This window comes from Coenobita brevimanus, chromosome 40, assembly GCF_032717465.1.
Source record: "Coenobita brevimanus isolate Jiangsu-jjx chromosome 40, ASM3271746v2, whole genome shotgun sequence".
Taxonomy (NCBI): Eukaryota; Metazoa; Arthropoda; class Malacostraca; order Decapoda; family Coenobitidae; genus Coenobita; species Coenobita brevimanus.
This window is the reverse complement of record NC_136993.1, coordinates 6,816,908-6,834,240: the sequence shown is the minus strand read 5'-3', so window position 1 is coordinate 6,834,240 and position 17,333 is coordinate 6,816,908. Positions and strand designations below refer to the sequence as shown.

Sequence of the window (17,333 nt, the reverse complement as noted above, 5' to 3'; positions counted from 1 at the left end):
AGTCAAAGGGTTCAAGGATTATAATACCATCAAATGCAATATATAGCTGCCTGAAATGGTGTTGGGATGTCTCTCAAGCAAATGACAATACTAACCTCATGCCAGAAAAATTAACCGCATCTCAGGAATGACGTACAGCCAAAGAAACATATCGTCCCATTTACATCCGAAAAAAGCTTACAACTGACTAATTCAACGAAAACTGTTTCCTCGCTATAGTTTAGTCACTGTAACTTGGCACAGATTTTCGTTCTTTTGTTGCCTGTTTCCCTGTAGGTAAGTGACAGAATAAAACAATACTACGACCCCTTATCTTTTGTGCAGCACCTCTTCGTGACTAGTACCATTGTCGTGTATTAATCGCTAGCAACATCTCCGCATCAACTCGTAGAGGTGGCAATTTTAGTCGGAGTTAAAGTAAACAGTATACATTGCATGTTACAGATGGTTCGATTTCTCACTCTGAATTCGTCAGACTGGTAAGATACTTGATTCTCTGTCTGTACCATAATCTATACATTAATATTGATACTGCTAGATTATTTTAGCTAGAGAAGGCGTCTTGAAGTGAAGTTGTCATTGGAACTCACACCGAACTCCTCAACTGTGAAGTCTCTCATAAGCAGATTGAAACAACTCGGTGGTAATAACGATAGTTAAGTTAAACCCCTTGAAGCGAAGTTGTCAGTGGAAACATCTAAAATTTCCATTGTGAAGTCTATCATGACCGGAATGAAACAGTTCGTTGGGTGAAAAAGTAAAATGAACACTGAATGCCTGCAGTGATGGGGCTGAAATGAGGGTAGGAAGGTGTGTTCCATTAATGACGGGCAATTTCAAAACACTTGTGAAGGTAAGTAAAGACTGTACAACCTTCCTCTTCAGGCAGTACCATTAGCAACGAGATAGATGAGTCATGCTTCCTTTTCTGCTCTCCAGTCATATATTTCTGTTCATAAATTTGGCCTGTAATTTTCCGTCAGCATTGGTGTATTCCTTTCTGTTTAGTCACAAATTTTATTTTTTATTGCTACGATCGCTCGATCGATCGAGAGAGAGAGAGAGAGAGAGAGAGAGAGAGCATAAATCAACAGCTATGAATGTGCATGAATGTGATGACTACCATTACTTGATTCATGGAAAAACGTAGAAAATCACTGATTTAGGTGGGTGACACTTGGCTAATAATGACACTTAATTAAGGAGTAATTAACCATTCCAAGTCGCCTGAGATGTTTCCAGCCAATTTAAGAGACTTACTTGGCTGCTTGTCGTCGACGGTATACTTTTTTCTTCTTCTTATTTCAAGATTTTTTGCTGTTTTGTTTTGTTGTGTGTTTTCAGTGAAGGAGATGTCTTTTGAACTTTAGGAGATAGATACTGACCTCATTAAACAGTATAGTGCGACTGACCTTCCAAATATGAAAAACATTATTCGGAGGAAGAGAGATTAAACAAAAGACGATGTTGTGTTGAAATAATTTATTTTTCACTTAGAATCTTGCTACTTCCCTTCGTATACAGAATAGGTTATTTAAGATTATGGGAAACTTTTTGACTTGAGGGAGTTACATACAGCCTACACTGAACTGCATTATTAAGGTGCTCTCCAAACCTTAAAAATATAGTATAGTAGCAGAAAGAGCATACTACTAATGGTGTCCTTGGATTAAAGAAATGAACTTGACTATGCTACGGTCGTCTGTCTATAGAGAGACGATTAGCTCCCATAAGGGGTGGCCACAAACAAAACGCCTTTATGTCATGCTGTCCTATACCATTCTGCTGCCCTCCTCCAGATCACACCGTCTTCCCACATTTTTCTCACCACACAGCCCCTCCATCTCATCTCCGGTCGTTCTTACTTTTATTCCGACTAGTCAAGAACAACTCTTTCTAGTTCAGAAAGGTCCTGTCTTCGAGGGTCTACCTCCTTGGTTGCAGTGTGTCAGTGTGTTGCATAAATCTTTCCTTCTTATGGTGAAATGGTGCTGACGAGGGACGCCTTCATGTGCTGGCACCGAAGTAACAAGTTGGAGGAGGTGCCCTGATATACAAACATCCCATAACTCGCACCCTATCACCCCAAGAGGATGAGGGACGCCTTTATATGGTGGCGCTGTTATAACTGGGAAGTCGAGATGCTCGGTTATACACACGTACCTCAATTCCTTCCCCAATCCCTCAAAAGGAGGATACTGGTTTGCAGAAGGCAACTTCGGTATGCAGTCCACTGTGTTCATAGCGAGATGAGCCTTGGGCTCCTCTTCCTCCCCCCCCTCCTCCTCCTCCTCCTACTACTACTACTACTGCTACTACTACTACTAAGAGACCATACAATATGAAGTTATGTACAGCTAACGTTTCAACCAAGATGGAACTTAGCTCCTCACATTCAGTTAGGTGCTTTTCTTTTGTTTGTGCTACTACACAAACAACGTTATTCGGCTTGTTAGACCTCCGGTAGTTCGTGAAGCCTTGGCTAATGCGAATAGAATAGTCGAACGGTAGGATAAATAAAGTTAAAATACACATCATTCAACTGAAGGCATTAAGTTTTTGGCGTTCCAGTTTAGTCTTGTATTACCATGCGCAAATGTTCGCCGAATATCCTCTTCCAGCATTGTGTTTTGCCTTACAGAATTATCATTCTTCCCCAAAAGAACGATGGCATTCCTCATTCTCGTCATCTCCTTTGCTGTACGCTTCATATTTTGCTGTCACATATCCCTAGTACACATAACACCTTCCGTTGAGTTAGTCTCTGGAGAACTGTCGGTGAACTTTGTGCATGATGGTACATGGAATATTCGTCTGCAAGTAGCTCAAATAAAACCAAAAAACTAAAACATGCCTCTGTTATTCATTTCACAGGTACAGGCATCATAGAACATTATCTTCAGTATGGGAAGAACCACGCGTTGGATTCAAAAAGTTATTTCTCTTTCGATTCCCCGTCGTAACTTAGATATGTTTTTAAAGGAAGAACTGAACAAGGAAAGGGATTGCACTCATTTCTCTGATCATCCTGCAGAAAACGTTTATAACCTGCAGTAATTTTCTCTCTTGTAACTAAGACTTATTTATGGAGTTAGAACAGGAGACTGAGGAAGATTCAACAGCCTACTTGTCCTTCCGGCTTTTCAAAACCAAAGTTACGACGGGGAATTTATCGCACCTGCGTTTGTATATCTTGACCCAAGCGACCGGGAATTCAAGACTAAGGGTTGTATAGGTGAGAGTGTAGAATTCGTGGCAACTTTTATTCGGCGATTTATTTTGCCCCCTACACATCAGGATCTTGTATGTCAGTGATGCAAAGTATGTCGATATGTTAACAGGTAAACAGTAATGAGGAGACGTTTTGGTGTAATATGCAGAATATATCGCCAAAGAAGAGGTGTTACGAAACCTCTAGTCGACTTACAAAACTACCCTAAACCTCTTCACTCTGAGAAACCCTCCTGGTTAACGAGAATTTTCTGCAGTTAGAAGGCAGAATACGAGACAGACTAGGGAGTGTGAGTGAGGAGGGGAGGAGTGAGAGAGAGAGGACAGGGATGAAATGGAGAGACTGATCAGAGAGAGAGAGAGAGAGAGAGAGAGAGAGAGAGAAGATAGAGAGAGAGAGAGACAGAGAGAGAGAGGGGGGGGGAGGGCTCATTAGGAGAGGGTGAACCCAAATGACAGAAAAACGGGCTAAGTACGGGCGATTTGCCCTTGGCCATCTCTCACGAGATTACGGTGTTCGGCAATATATAGATACATACATGCATATATACACACATACGTAGATAGAGAGATAGGAATAGTAAGCCAAAGAATATTCTATCACACTGAAAGGTGTTCCAGGAGATCTTTACAATTCTCCTAACTAGTTGGCGTCCCCTAAGTAAAATTTCCAGACCGGAGAATGAACTAATAAAATATTGACTTCATTGCCAGTAAAACTGTCTGTGCGATTGAGAACTGCATCTCTCTCTCTCTCTCTCTCTCTCTACATAATATATGTGTACATATATATATATATATATATATATATATATATATATATATATATATATATATATATATATATATATATATATATATATATTCTTTAAGATCTATCCGGGAATCAAACCCGGGACATGGAGACAGAAGCTAGGCACCATTATCAGTACAGCTTGGCGTGATAAAGCCAAGCCACCCAATTACTACGACAAACCATGTAAAAAAATATGGAAGCATGTGTTTCTATCTGCATCTGTATGAAGACATTATTTCAGTCATATGGATTTTTGGTTAGCTCCATGCAACTCCTACAATGAATTTAACTGGCTCTTCATAGAATTTGGGTGGCTTAGCTTTCATCACTCCATGGCGTAATGATATCAGTGCCTTGCTCCTGTTTAGGAGTCCCAGGATTCAGTCCCCATTATTGAGTTATAAAATCTTCCATAGGAGAATGTATGCACACATTTAATGTGTGTTCTCCAACATACAGGTGGTCGCGTGTGCTAGATTGATAGATTAAAACTGCTATGTTACTTAATGAGTACCGTGTGGCTAAGCAAAAATCCAAATGACTGGAATTTGCGTCATCAACTGGGTTCAGGATGAAACATATCCCCCCATAATGGATGTATTTGATTATCACCCGCCTTTAGCAAGGCGAGGCGATATAGTTTTTGTCAGTGTCTGTTTGTGACGGGGTATGTGGGTTTGTTGGGGGGGGGGGTGTTTCCAAGATATCTCAAAAAGTTTTGGACGAATATTCACCAAACATTGAGGAAACAGCAACTATGTGATTGTGCAGAAGACTATTACTTTTGGTAAGGATCTGGTAAAAGACGATGGAAGGCCTGCCACCATATGTTTTTTAATATGGATTTGATTTTTGTCAGACAAAGTGACTGAATTCCGTAAAGTACTTAAAATTTTCTTCAATTTTGGTCTATAGGTAACTTGTACCTTATCCAATACCATATTTTGGCATGCATTAAGCATTCGGCAACCAAATGATTTTGTTTAATTTTTAATAGAATTCGGGAGGATTAGTTTTTTTTACATCATTGTGTAATGACTCGATGTCAGGCTTCTTTGTAAACTATCTGTCTATCAGCCTAAATCTATCTATTGGCCAGCTCATGCTGCCCTTGTTGATAGTTGCATTTTCTTGTTTTTTTTTTTCCTCTTGTTGAATTGTGGCAGACACCTCTAGCATTCTGAATTAACTGATTCCAACCAAATTTGGATACAATGATCAGCCTATGATCTAGTTGTGTCCACAAGGTTTTGTTTTCTAGGCAACTACTCATTGCTTAGCAACAGCCGAAAAACCAATTTTTTCATACTTTTCACGTTTTGAGCTGTAAAAGCATCACTAATGAGTATAGAAACGTTTCACTTCTTTAGATGTAATCTTGGCTTCATATCCTATAGGAAATGTGCCATCATGTTCCTCTCTTTCCTCTAGTTTTTGAGTGGCAGTCTAGTGAAGATAGGCCTCAGCATTCACAGCAACCAGTACCAGTTTTCAAAAATGCCCACCCCCCCTCTAGGTCCCCAGTGGCTTGATGGAACTGAATAAAATTTTGTGTGCTTGTAGACACTGACTAGTACAACTTTCTCGTGTACACCTATGAGCTACATTGGCCAGGTCAGGGGTCAAAGTTCATCAGATGCTAAAATAGCGAAAATAGCCTAAATTATGAATGCAGTATGTTCAGGTGAAACGTTAAAGCTCCGAAGATTATTAAGCCAGGGTCATGATTTTGGGTGGAATGTTGCACTGGAATACCTCCATCCAAAACTAACTTCTAGTGTTGAAATTCACTTCCAGTCACTGGCAGCGTCACCTAAAAGTTGTACCTCTGGTGGGCCATTCTGCGATTTTCAAGTTCCTTAACTCCATCGTGGGTGGATGGAATCGAATGAAGCTTTGCATGCCTTTAAACGTTAATGAGTATTACATGCGTGCTTCGTACATGCATACCCTATATCAGCCAGGTCAAGGGTCAAAGGTTAACAAATGCTGAATATATATATATATATATATATATATATATATATATATATATATATATATATATATATATATATATATATATATATATATATATATATATTTATATATTTATATATTGTTATTGCTTTCCACTTTTCTCATCTCTACCCATGTAACCAATTTTTGCAATCATATATTCTCATTTGTTATTAGGGACAGCCTTTTTCTTGCCTATTACAACTCTTCCTTAATAATTGCTATTATTACTTCTTTTCATCGATCACTTTTTAATTGTACACTAGTTTTATTATGCCGTTAGAACATTCAAGTGTGTAATTATACGAATGTAGTGAAACTGTGTGATGATACAACTGTTTCCATCCGACATAGACCCTCCTCACATATTAAATAGAAACACATTAATGCAGTGATTCAGGTTATATCTGAGGAGGGCTTATTGCGGTCCAAGGTTATTTTATCCTCGAATACAACAGAATTTTAGTATTAGGTTTAGTCTATCCAACACGATGAAAGGACAGGAAAAGAGATGGATGTGCAAGGTAGCATGTTGGGGTGCCATGTACCCCTTCATTTAATCAAGGCTTATTTTAGATGACCACACTGAGTTACAATCCAAATGTTTTATTTTAGTCCAGGAAACCATTCAGTATGTTGCGATGTAACCATGTAATCAGATCAATGCATGGAGGAGTTTTATATGGTCCTTAAGGGCTTATATCAAAGGGATTATTGTCTTTACTGCTCATACGAGCGTTTTGAAACTCAGAATCATGCGACTGTTCTCTCGTATTTATTATCTGGAATAAATAACCAATCCAGGGGCTAAATGAAGAACAGATAGATGAAACTGCCATACGCAGAACGCATGCTGGATGGACATGATTGTATCTGCTTAGTTTACACCAGTGTGTAGGCACCCATGTGTCTGCCTTTCACCGGAGTGAAGCCAGTCACTTGGCAAAATTTTTTGAGCTTCATTGTGAAGCACAGGATGGGTGTAGGAAGCTGAAAATTGCATTGCTAGGTGCGCCAGACGTTTCTCTTCCATTGGACCAAAAAAAAAAAAAAATCGAAATTTCAAAAAATCTTGTCGTTGCCGACCACTGGGTCCCAACCATTTCCAGACCCACGTCCTTTGAGGGGTTTCAAGCCCTCACCAAGCCCAGGGCCGTGACCAGTTTTGATGAAAAACAAATGGCTTCCAGGGTATATATATATATATATATATATATATATATATATATATATATATATATATATATATATATATATATATATATATTTATATATATATATATCATCTGATTTTTGTTTTTCAGAGCGATGGGCTCAGAATTGTCACCTATAAAGAGCAGACAAACAAACAGACAGACAAACAAACATACGGAACTGACCAACATGCTTGCTGACTCTTTTGATTCCAGCAAGCAACAAACATAGGGACCACGATGTATATTCCATGGATACTGTTGTAAATTTCTCAGGTTAAAGCATTCAGTTCCTTGGAGCCCTCTAAATTATATCACTATTACCACTAGACAATTTTATTCAACAGCGAGGAGACTTTTGAATATGGAGTTGTATACAGTCTTCATTTAATCATTCACAGCCGGAGATCTGCAATACATTGAATAGAATTGTCTGGTGGTAGCAGGACTCGAATATAAAAATATATCATCGTGGTGCAGGGGGTTCATGATTCGTGCACTCACAAAAGGAACCACCACATGTGCAGAGGAGGATAGGATTCATTGGCTGGCGTCTCGGCAAAATCAGTGACTATACAGTAAGCGGCTTTTAGTTTACTGGATCTTTTGTCCGTGTGCTTCACTGCCCTATGCATTCATGAGGATGATAATTTAATTTTTCAACTGGTTATTAAATTGAAATATATAATAAAGCCAAACCTCAGTTACTTTTTTACCTTATCTCGTTTCTAACTTGTACAGGACAGTGCACTGAATGTGGGGTAAAAATACATCTGTTTTCTTTTTTCACTTTATTGATAACATGTTATTCACTAACAAACCAATAACATAAAAGGTGTGTGTAGAATGCCAGAATTCATGATAAAATTAGTAAGTTTAGAGTACATGGTACATGTGCAAAATCTCTCTCTCTCTCTCTCTCTCTCTCTCTCTCTCTCTGCACACCATGTCGAGGCTAAAACCAAACTGGAGTTAGATTTTTGTCACTTCACTGACCAGACATCATTATAATGAAGCTTGACTTAGGTATGGGTAACTGATGCCACCCTACGAAGCATAAGATATTTAGGCCTTTCAGTAACTGGACCTCCAAAATACAGTATTGACAACTAGGCCTGCAGACAGACACACCAGCAGACTTATACATGAACAATACGTACCCGCTAAGAGGGTGATATATCCCATTGGAGCCCAGTGTCCCGAATATTGGACAGAACTGGGATTTTTCAAGTTCTCATAAGGTAGGGAACCCCCAAGCAGGGACCAATGAGCTTCGCGACTATGAGCTGATAGGCGGAGGGCGGTACGCTTAGTACCCTCCCAGTGCAATGCCTCGCCCAGCACCCCTGAGATCCAATGGGATATACAACTTTATTGACCCTTAGACTGCAATGGACCTTCCAGAAGGAAATGTAAGTGCGGCTGCAATGGATCTTCCAGTAGACGTTTTCATATTTTTGCTCGACATAATATCTGCCTGGTTCATGATGATGCATGCTAAGTGGGTCAGGTGAATCCCTGTCAGGCTGCAGAAGGTATTACAGCAGTCAGTCTGCCATGGCCTTCATAGGGCCAAGATAATGCTTTGTTTCTCTGAAAAAAAAAAAAAAATACACCACAAACTTCCGCCCAACAGGAGGGATGCAAGCCCAGCCACCTGAATGGCTCCACATATCGCCGATTGACAATCATGACAACATTAGCAAGGAGAGAAGGTGAGAGTAAGGGGGAAATTGATATAACTGGCGGCATGATCCTACAGTACCTCTGTACACACTGACTTGCTCTTCTCTTCCCTACCCTACCTTTCCCTTCTATGCCTGGTCATACCCTAAACTACCCTCTCTCTCCTTATTGTACCCTGCATCTCCCCATTCTATCCTGCCTTTCCTACCATACGTTACCCTCCATCTCCCTACTCTACCCTGCCTTTCCCTACCTTACATTGCATTTCCCTAATCTAGCCTGCATCTCCCAAATCTGCCTTGCCTTGCCTTGCCTTTCCGTGTCATGCTTTGTTTTTTTTCCACCCAATCCATCATCTTTTTACCCTACCTTGCACCACCCAACTCTACCCTGCCTTTCTCTACCCTACCCTGCATTTTCCTGGCTACCCTACCTTTCCCTTACGTGCTTAATCTTTCCCTACCTGTTTCTTCATACTTAATCCTGCCTCCCTCTATTCTACCCTGTATTTCCCTACCCTACCCTACCTTTTTCCCTCCCATGCCTTGGCTTTTCTTATCCAGCCCTTCATCTCCTTACCCTACCTGCATCTCCATGCTCTACTATGTATTTCCCTGCTGTACCCTAGCTTTCCCTACCCTACCCTGCCTGTCCCTACCCTACTCTACTATGCATTTCCCTACTGTACCCTTCCTTTCCTTACCCTACCCTTCCTGTCCCTACCCTACCCTGCCTTTCTCTAACCTACCGTGCATCTCCCTATTCTACCCTGTTTCTCCTTACCCTAATCTTCGTATCTCTGCCATGATTTGGCCTTTCCTATCCAACTCTAAATATCATTACCTTACTCTGCTTCTCTCTACTCCACCTTGCCTTTTCCTTCCCTATCCTACCAATCCCTACCTACCTTGCCTTTCTTTTTTACCCTACCCTACCTTTCCCTACCCTACCATGCCTTTCCCAACCCTGCCCTGTCTGCCCCTGGCATGCTTTGTCTTTCCATATCTGCATCTCCTTACCCAACCCCGCATCTGCCTATTCTACCCTGCCCTTTCCTACCCTATCCTGCATCTCAGTACTCTACCCTGCTGTACCCTACTCTGTCTTGTATTTCCTCTCCATGCTTTGGCATTTCCTACCCATCCCTGCTTCTCCTCATCCCTCCCAGCATCTCCCTGCTCTACCATGCATCTCTCTACTCTCCCTGCCTTACCCTACCCTGCGTTTCCCTTCTCTGCCTGCCATTTCTTTTCCTACCCACCTTTCCTATCCCTGCCTTACCCTGCCGTTCACTATCATGATTTACGGTACCTTTCCCTACCTGCACCTCCCTATCCAAGCCTGCATCTCCATATTCTTCACAGCCTTTCCCTGTCCTACTCTAGGTTTCTCTACTATACCGTGCCTTTCCCTACCCTACACTGTATTACCCTACAACTCACTGCATTTCCATACCCTACTCTTCCTTTCTCTGCCATACTTTGGCTTTTCCTACGGAACCCTAAATCTCCTTACCCTACCCTGTTTCTCCCTACTCTTCCCTATCTTTCCCTACCCTATCCTGCCTTTCCCAGCCATGCTTTTTCTTTCCTTACCCTACCATGGCATTCTCTTCCATGCCTTGAATATTTTCACCCTAATCTGCTGTCTCTCACGGACACACTAACACTTCAGAAGATTACATAAATACTGTAAGTGCAAAATCATGTTGGAACCGGTGACATAGCAGTCCGTTGCCTGCTATCAAATGTAAGAAAGACGCTCGCTAAAGCTACTCTGGTTTGCTATGGTTATACGAGCACAGACATGTACTGACAGATATAAGAAATGAATTATGTTGAAAACTGGTGGTAGGATATAAGTAAAAGACTGTTTTGGTGTTGTCATATGTTTTTTCTCTCGTGTGGTATCTCTGCTTAATTATGCTTCTTCAAAGTAAGTGTGATTGTATGACCAACGATACATACTGGTAGTGAAAGAAAACGAACTACGTTCATTAATAGTGAAAGAGATATAAAGTAAATAAACTGCTATCTTGGTGTCATCATATGTTACATAATTAATTTGTTACTCCTCATGGGGCATTTCTGTTACATAATTAATTTGTTACTCCTCATGGGGCATTTCTACATAATTATGCTACTTCAGTATGTTATAAGTGGCGCCGTAGTAGAAAATGATAACAAGAAGTGACGTATTAGCGAAATAATCCAAAATTTTCAAGGAAAGCACTGTGGTGTCACCCCGACAGCAACTCATGTGGCTTGTTTAGCAGTAAGTGTAGTGCTGCCATGCCTGGCCTTTCCATGCCCTACCCAGCCTTCACCTGGAATGTAAAGCTTTTCCCTGTTATATTCTGCCGACAATAACCTTGTGGGTGCCAAAAGAGTAATAAATGTTAGGAAATAAGTATGTACGATGTGTTATCACCTTGATTACGATTACGCTCGTGGAGAATGTTTAGCAGTAAGTGATGTTCTCGTAGGTTACATTCATAGTCTCTAAGCAGTGCATAAAGTGTTTCACTTAAATTTGTGAATAACTTGATTTTTGTTGACAGGAATGGAAGTCATCTCCCAAACTTCTCTCTCTCACATGGCATGGTGGTCACTTGCAACACTGCTTCGCCATAGCCTGGATGCCTCCCATTCACTGGCTTCAAAAACATCTCTTCAACTTCCTCTCCTTCCATCCCTGTACCATCTACAGACCATCTTTTTTTTTTTCAAAGCTTATTGTAATGACTGAACTTTGTGGGGCAAGAATTTAAACATGTTTGGTTAGGTACTATTGGTCAAAGCAGCTAGTGTGCCTCGGGTGTTTGGATTGGCCCGAAATGTGCAGGGTTCAGGGACCGATCCGACAGTACTTTCCCATCGCTCAAACAATTTTTTTTTCTTTACCACCTTCCTCTCCCAGGTACTGGGGTGGTTGTGAGTTACCAAGTTTGGTCATCCGTTTACAATGCTGGCATGTGGACAATGGGCTGTATTTCCAACTTTTCAATTTCATTTCTCCGTCGTGCTCACGCCCGAGGCCACCTGTGGAGTGACCCTGACGACCCTGCATCCCAACCTGGGGAGTCATCTAAGGACTCTAAGGGTGGGGAGGAATGTGGAGAAAAAGAAAGTCAAGAGGAAAATATCTGCCGAGCAAGCCACATGGAGCTGGGGAGGGCAAAAGTCGAGAGAGAAACATTCACCACGCAAGCCAGCCTTAGGTGCTGCCCTCAATCGCCACTGCGCCATGCGTCGCCCCTGCCATGTGTGCTTTTACGATTGCCACTGGCTCATGACCTTCTAAGCACACGTGTGCTGAGCTTTGTAAATAGTGTATTTAACAGTGTGCGTAAATACTGTGTGTAAAAAGTGCCTTAGTTAAATTACATGAAATAATGGTAAGTGAAACAGAAATATGGTTATTGAAAAGTATAGTCAAGAAAATAAAAATAAAAGAAACTGATCTGTATATTTGTATTAGTGTATAGAATTAGGGAAGTAAGCCGTATGATAAGTGAAACTAATCTGAAGAAAATTAGTTATGTGCAAATTTATGATATGTGTTAGTTTTAGGATGGTGTTTTAAGTTTTAAGTGCACCTACAATGAAGCTTACAGCTTTTTAGGCCTCTTCCCCACACAGCAATGTGCACAGTGTGCCTGGAGAAGTAACAGCGGCGGGGAAACTATAGGATAGCCAGCGCACCTTAGCCAAGGAGTGAGCATGTCTCGGGACAAGGCCACTGTGCTCCGCCAGAAGTTACCAATATTCATCACCTCTTCATATCTTAAGGTTTTTAATAGGGACAGCTTTTAACCCTTAGCCCTTAAACCTGGGCTATATTTTGCACCTGCGTTCACACGAGGGTGAAACTCGCAAGATTGCCTGTTTTAAAGACGTCATATCTAAGCTAATATTTAATACAGAACATTCAAGAAACAACCAAAAGACTCGCCAGTTCATTGTCCTTCCATTGCAGATAATCACTGAAGACCAGGAGCTGGTGACCCTTTATCGGGCACGCATACAAATACCACGAACTTCACATTTATGATCATGTATCCTAAAAGTATAGACAGTTCTAAGACTTTTCTTCGGTGTGTTTTTCAGTGTTTTGCATATCTGCATTGCAGTTGTTAATCATATATAATGCCTCACCTTTTAATGGTAGTCAAAGTAACATTATAAGGATATCAAGAATGTTGATAATGCGGGACATCTATACACAGAGTGAAACACTGCATATTCGTTTATTACCAAGATATTAAAAAGGTACAAAAATACAAGGTGTTTTCCCAGAAAATTAATGTCACACTTTCCCTAACACCACAGGGATGCCCCACATACATTTAGGTGTGGTACTTCCTGAAGCAACTTCGGCTTTGGTTGAGGCACAGGTGTGCATTACACTCTGAATATGCAATGATCTTGAAGAACCTATCCACTGTACCGGTGATCTATGAGTTGTCATTGAAGTGGATTGTTCTCAAGAGTGGAAACCATTTGGATGACTTAGAACTGCAACTTGCTGGATTCTTGTCCTTGTAGCCCAGTGGCCGTCCAATGATGGAAGCGAAACAACACCCAAGTAAATTACAACTGAGATGAAGTTCGTTAACTCATCAGCATTTGTTGTAAATGCTGTGATGATGTCCCTCTGCGTTTCATGTTTTGTTTGGTAGACTATGTGGTCAACTACCCCTTTGGAGAAAAATATCTATTTGTACTGGAAGAATGGGGCAATAAATTTTGGATAGTTGTGATACAGATTGGTAGTGGTGGACTGGATTTGTCCTATTACTTCCAGTTGCATGGCACTTGTTTGGTATGTCGGACTTCAACTGGTTCCTCCTTCTGCTGCTCCTTTTCTCCATGCTGAACCACCTGCATCACTGATTTGCTTGAGACATATGTTCTGCTCCTCTTGCAGGTATCCCTGCGCTTGGCAGATGGTGCAAATTCCTCATAGGAGTCATGAGGGTCTATGCTGCCGTCATCAAATAGCGGAGGCTCAAAATCTGGGTTGACCACATCATCATCCACTTACCATCACTAATTCCTGTGGGAAGATGACATCCTCCTCGTGGTGCCTGGTCTTCCCATAGAACGAGCCGTATATTTGTCACTCATCATACACTTTTTTTTTAGTCAGAAAGTGTCATTCATCATACTGTACATTTTCATCGACAGAAAATGCACCTAATAACGGGAAAGATGAACAGAAAAATTCCTTCATGAACTCCCGTAGAGAGGGCTAATTGACCAAATATGGTATTTGTTTGCGTCCTGCAACACCGCCATTGGACCAGATCAATCCTATTTTTACGCACCTTATTTCGGCACTGTTACATATATGACTGAACATTCACTTACAGTACAAACAATTTGTACCATCATTGAAGTGCACACCATGTGAATATAATTTACTTACCAGCATTGTATTAGATACGAGGTAGCATAATGCTGGAAATATTCACGTCGCACAACCATCTCTGACGACATCAAGAGACTGGTTCTTTGGGGTCTCCCAGCCAATGGAATCCCACTCTATGCTATGACGTCGCCTATGACTTAGACGCCAGATGATTGCTGACTGGTGGGAAAGGCAGTGCTAGTCAGATGATGCACATCCTATGGTGTAGGGACGCCATTTTCCAAGAGCACTGAAGTGCTGTGATGTAGTCTCTTGCCCAACAAAGGGCTAACGTTAGCTTGCTCCTATGTATTGTAGTGTCCGGCTTGCACACGTCTCACATGAGTGGTCAGCCGTATTATATACATTCAGGATGTGATTTTTGGATCATGAATGATTGTACCATCTTTCAGGTCAGTTAAGATGTGTTTTAGGAGCTGTTTGACTTAAGAATTTTGATTTCTACAGATTTAGTATTTACTGCATAGATAAGCAAAACCTGAAGAAATATTGCAAACATCAGATTCACCGGATTTAATCCAAGAATCAAACAATGTATCTAAATTATAATCCAATCTCATATTTACTCCCATGTCGCATTTCCATTTGACACTGAACGGTCTGTGGAGCTCCACCTTTGTTCACTGGGAGGTGGTGACATTATGCTCACTAAAATTGATCCTAGGGCCGGGATATAGACCTTTTTCTCTTACTAAAGAAGTTACCCATGACTACCCATGTTTCAGGCACAATTAGATGTGTGGAAAACATAGGTAGTAATGGGTAAGAACATACTTATGGAAATACCTGTCATATGATGCAATGGTTGTGTTTGAGAGAGAGAGGATCTGTATGTGCCGTCAAGGAAAACTCAAGAAGGCACAAACAAGTAAAGGTGTACAGAAGAACATTCAACTGCATATACCTGAATTCATCTCGGATACCAGGGCAACTTTACTCAATATCTTAAAACTTCCTTTGAGAGTACTTCATCTCTTGATTTCTCTTGTATAATCACTATTTTTATCTTCACACAAAACATCAATTTTATAACAGAATTGCATTATATGTTTAGAATCACATTAAAATTTAAAAATATATATATATTTTTATACTTACCCAGAAGTTTTGAAGAAAACGATGAGTTTCGTAGGATTTTCATGGGAATGTTTACACACTTTGTTGCACTTGGTACATTATTAACCAAGTACATAATGAGGCTAATTTCCATTACCGACATGGCAGTTTAAAAGACAGTGCTGTAAATAAAATTTAAAGATGCTTTTATACATGACAAAAAGTATAACTCATTACAGATCATTGCATGCCAGATTCAGCGGAATGCATGGAATTAGATATTCCTATTACATACTAAGGCCGTGTATCGCTGTTATTTGAGGCAGCCTAAGTTGTTAACATAGACAATGTTCGGATGGATTTAAGTAACAGTGGTACTCACTTTCTGAAAACCAACTGTAAATACTTCATAAATAATCGCATAGAAAATGACAGGTAACTGGAGTTCAAGGTGATGGTGCAAGGATGATATGAAGAATTGGAGTTACACAGGTCTAACAGCACGGAGGGAGAGAGGCATGTATGGAAACAAGCGAATTGAAATGAAGTTGTCCATGGAAGGATGAATCCATGTCACTGATCGCTAAGAGACAACAAGTAAAGCGAATGGAGTAAACCATTGATCAGGATACCCCAGTTGTGAATGCTATAAGATTGTTTTGGTGTTGAGTATTACGTACGACACAGAGGAGACTGAAGATGACTCAGTGTACAAAAAAGTAAATGGGAAGTAAAGATAAACAGGAGGCCTATTGGCTCATGACAAGCACGTCTGCCTGAAAAAATGGCTACTTATGTTAAGATCATGCTGATGTGTGCAAGAAAAACTTTGGAAAAGAGGGTCTCCCCAGCAATTACAGTATCAGTTTCACCCAGCAGGTAAAAACGATATGCTTCTTAGTAAGAAAAGCTTGGAAAATTCTTCAGGAGAGGCAGAAGAGGAAGAACTGTGCACTAACTGATCTATGATCTATAGTTCGGGTACAAGAAAGAGCATACAAAATCGCCCGATTTTTGCGGTATTAAGCAAACGTGTCATTGTTGTCATCATACTCTTCAACCCAGAAATAAGTCTCAGTTATAGCCTGTTGTTTGAAAATATTTATCCGGCAAAATTTTTAAAGTGTGAATGGTTTTTGCACTAGCTACGGTTGCTGATAGCTTATTGGGTTATTCCAGTTCGAAATATTAATGCAATTTTCCGTACATTAATGTTGCTTGTCTTTCATTTGAGTTTCATTTCATATTTCCAGTCTGTACAATATCATTCTGTGTTTTGAACAAATATTCGTATCTAACAACCTTGAATAGATTAAGAATTTTAAACACTTGTTAGATCTCCAGTGAGTCTCCTTTTTTAAAGAAAAGTTACCTATACTCATTTTGGTCGCTTTTCGTAGTGTAAAATTTGCAGCGACTAGGCCATTTTTGTGGCTATGCACTGCACCCTCTCGAGTACGACAGTCCGTAGTAAGATCTGTGGACCAGTGCTACTTACTGTATTCTGGGTGTGGTTTGGTGAATGATGCATGAAACTTAGAGATAACATCGGGTGTTTTATGATCGAAGTTCCGTGCGACGAAGTTCAGCATTATGTTTGCCTAGTTACTGTTTTGAATTTTTGAGAATGTTTCTGATAATAACTCCTAAAGCTTTCTCATTGTTTCCTTCCGGCTATGGGGTACTGAAAGTTGGTTACTCATATTTAAATATTTTGTCGCAAAAATGCATTATCTTACATTTATCTATCTTAAATTGCATCTCCCATTTTGAAACCCAATTTATTAACTTATCCAGGTCTTTTTATGCTAGCATAGATTCAGGGTCTGCTTTCATAATTACTGTGCCTCAAACCTTCGTGTTCTCAGCAAGTTTTCACTGCCGTAGAAACGACTCCATTTTCTAGGTCACTGATATATAATAAATAACAAGGAACTCAG

At 40.4% G+C, this 17,333-nt stretch overlaps 1 protein-coding gene across 1 annotated transcript in view; it reads right to left on the bottom strand.

Moving 5' to 3' along the window:
* The window catches only part of LOC145397227 (chondroitinase-AC-like), a 129,151-nt gene extending 112,166 nt beyond the window's left edge, over window positions 1–16,985 (bottom strand). The window contains exons 1-2 of the mRNA XM_080270424.1: window positions 16,892–16,985; window positions 13,722–13,921 (exon numbers count right to left, since the gene is read on the bottom strand). Coding sequence (XP_080126550.1) covers window positions 13,722–13,921; window positions 16,892–16,985 — 294 coding nt within the window. The remainder of the gene's footprint in view (window positions 1–13,721; window positions 13,922–16,891) is intronic.
* Window positions 16,986–17,333: the final 348 nt, after the last annotated feature.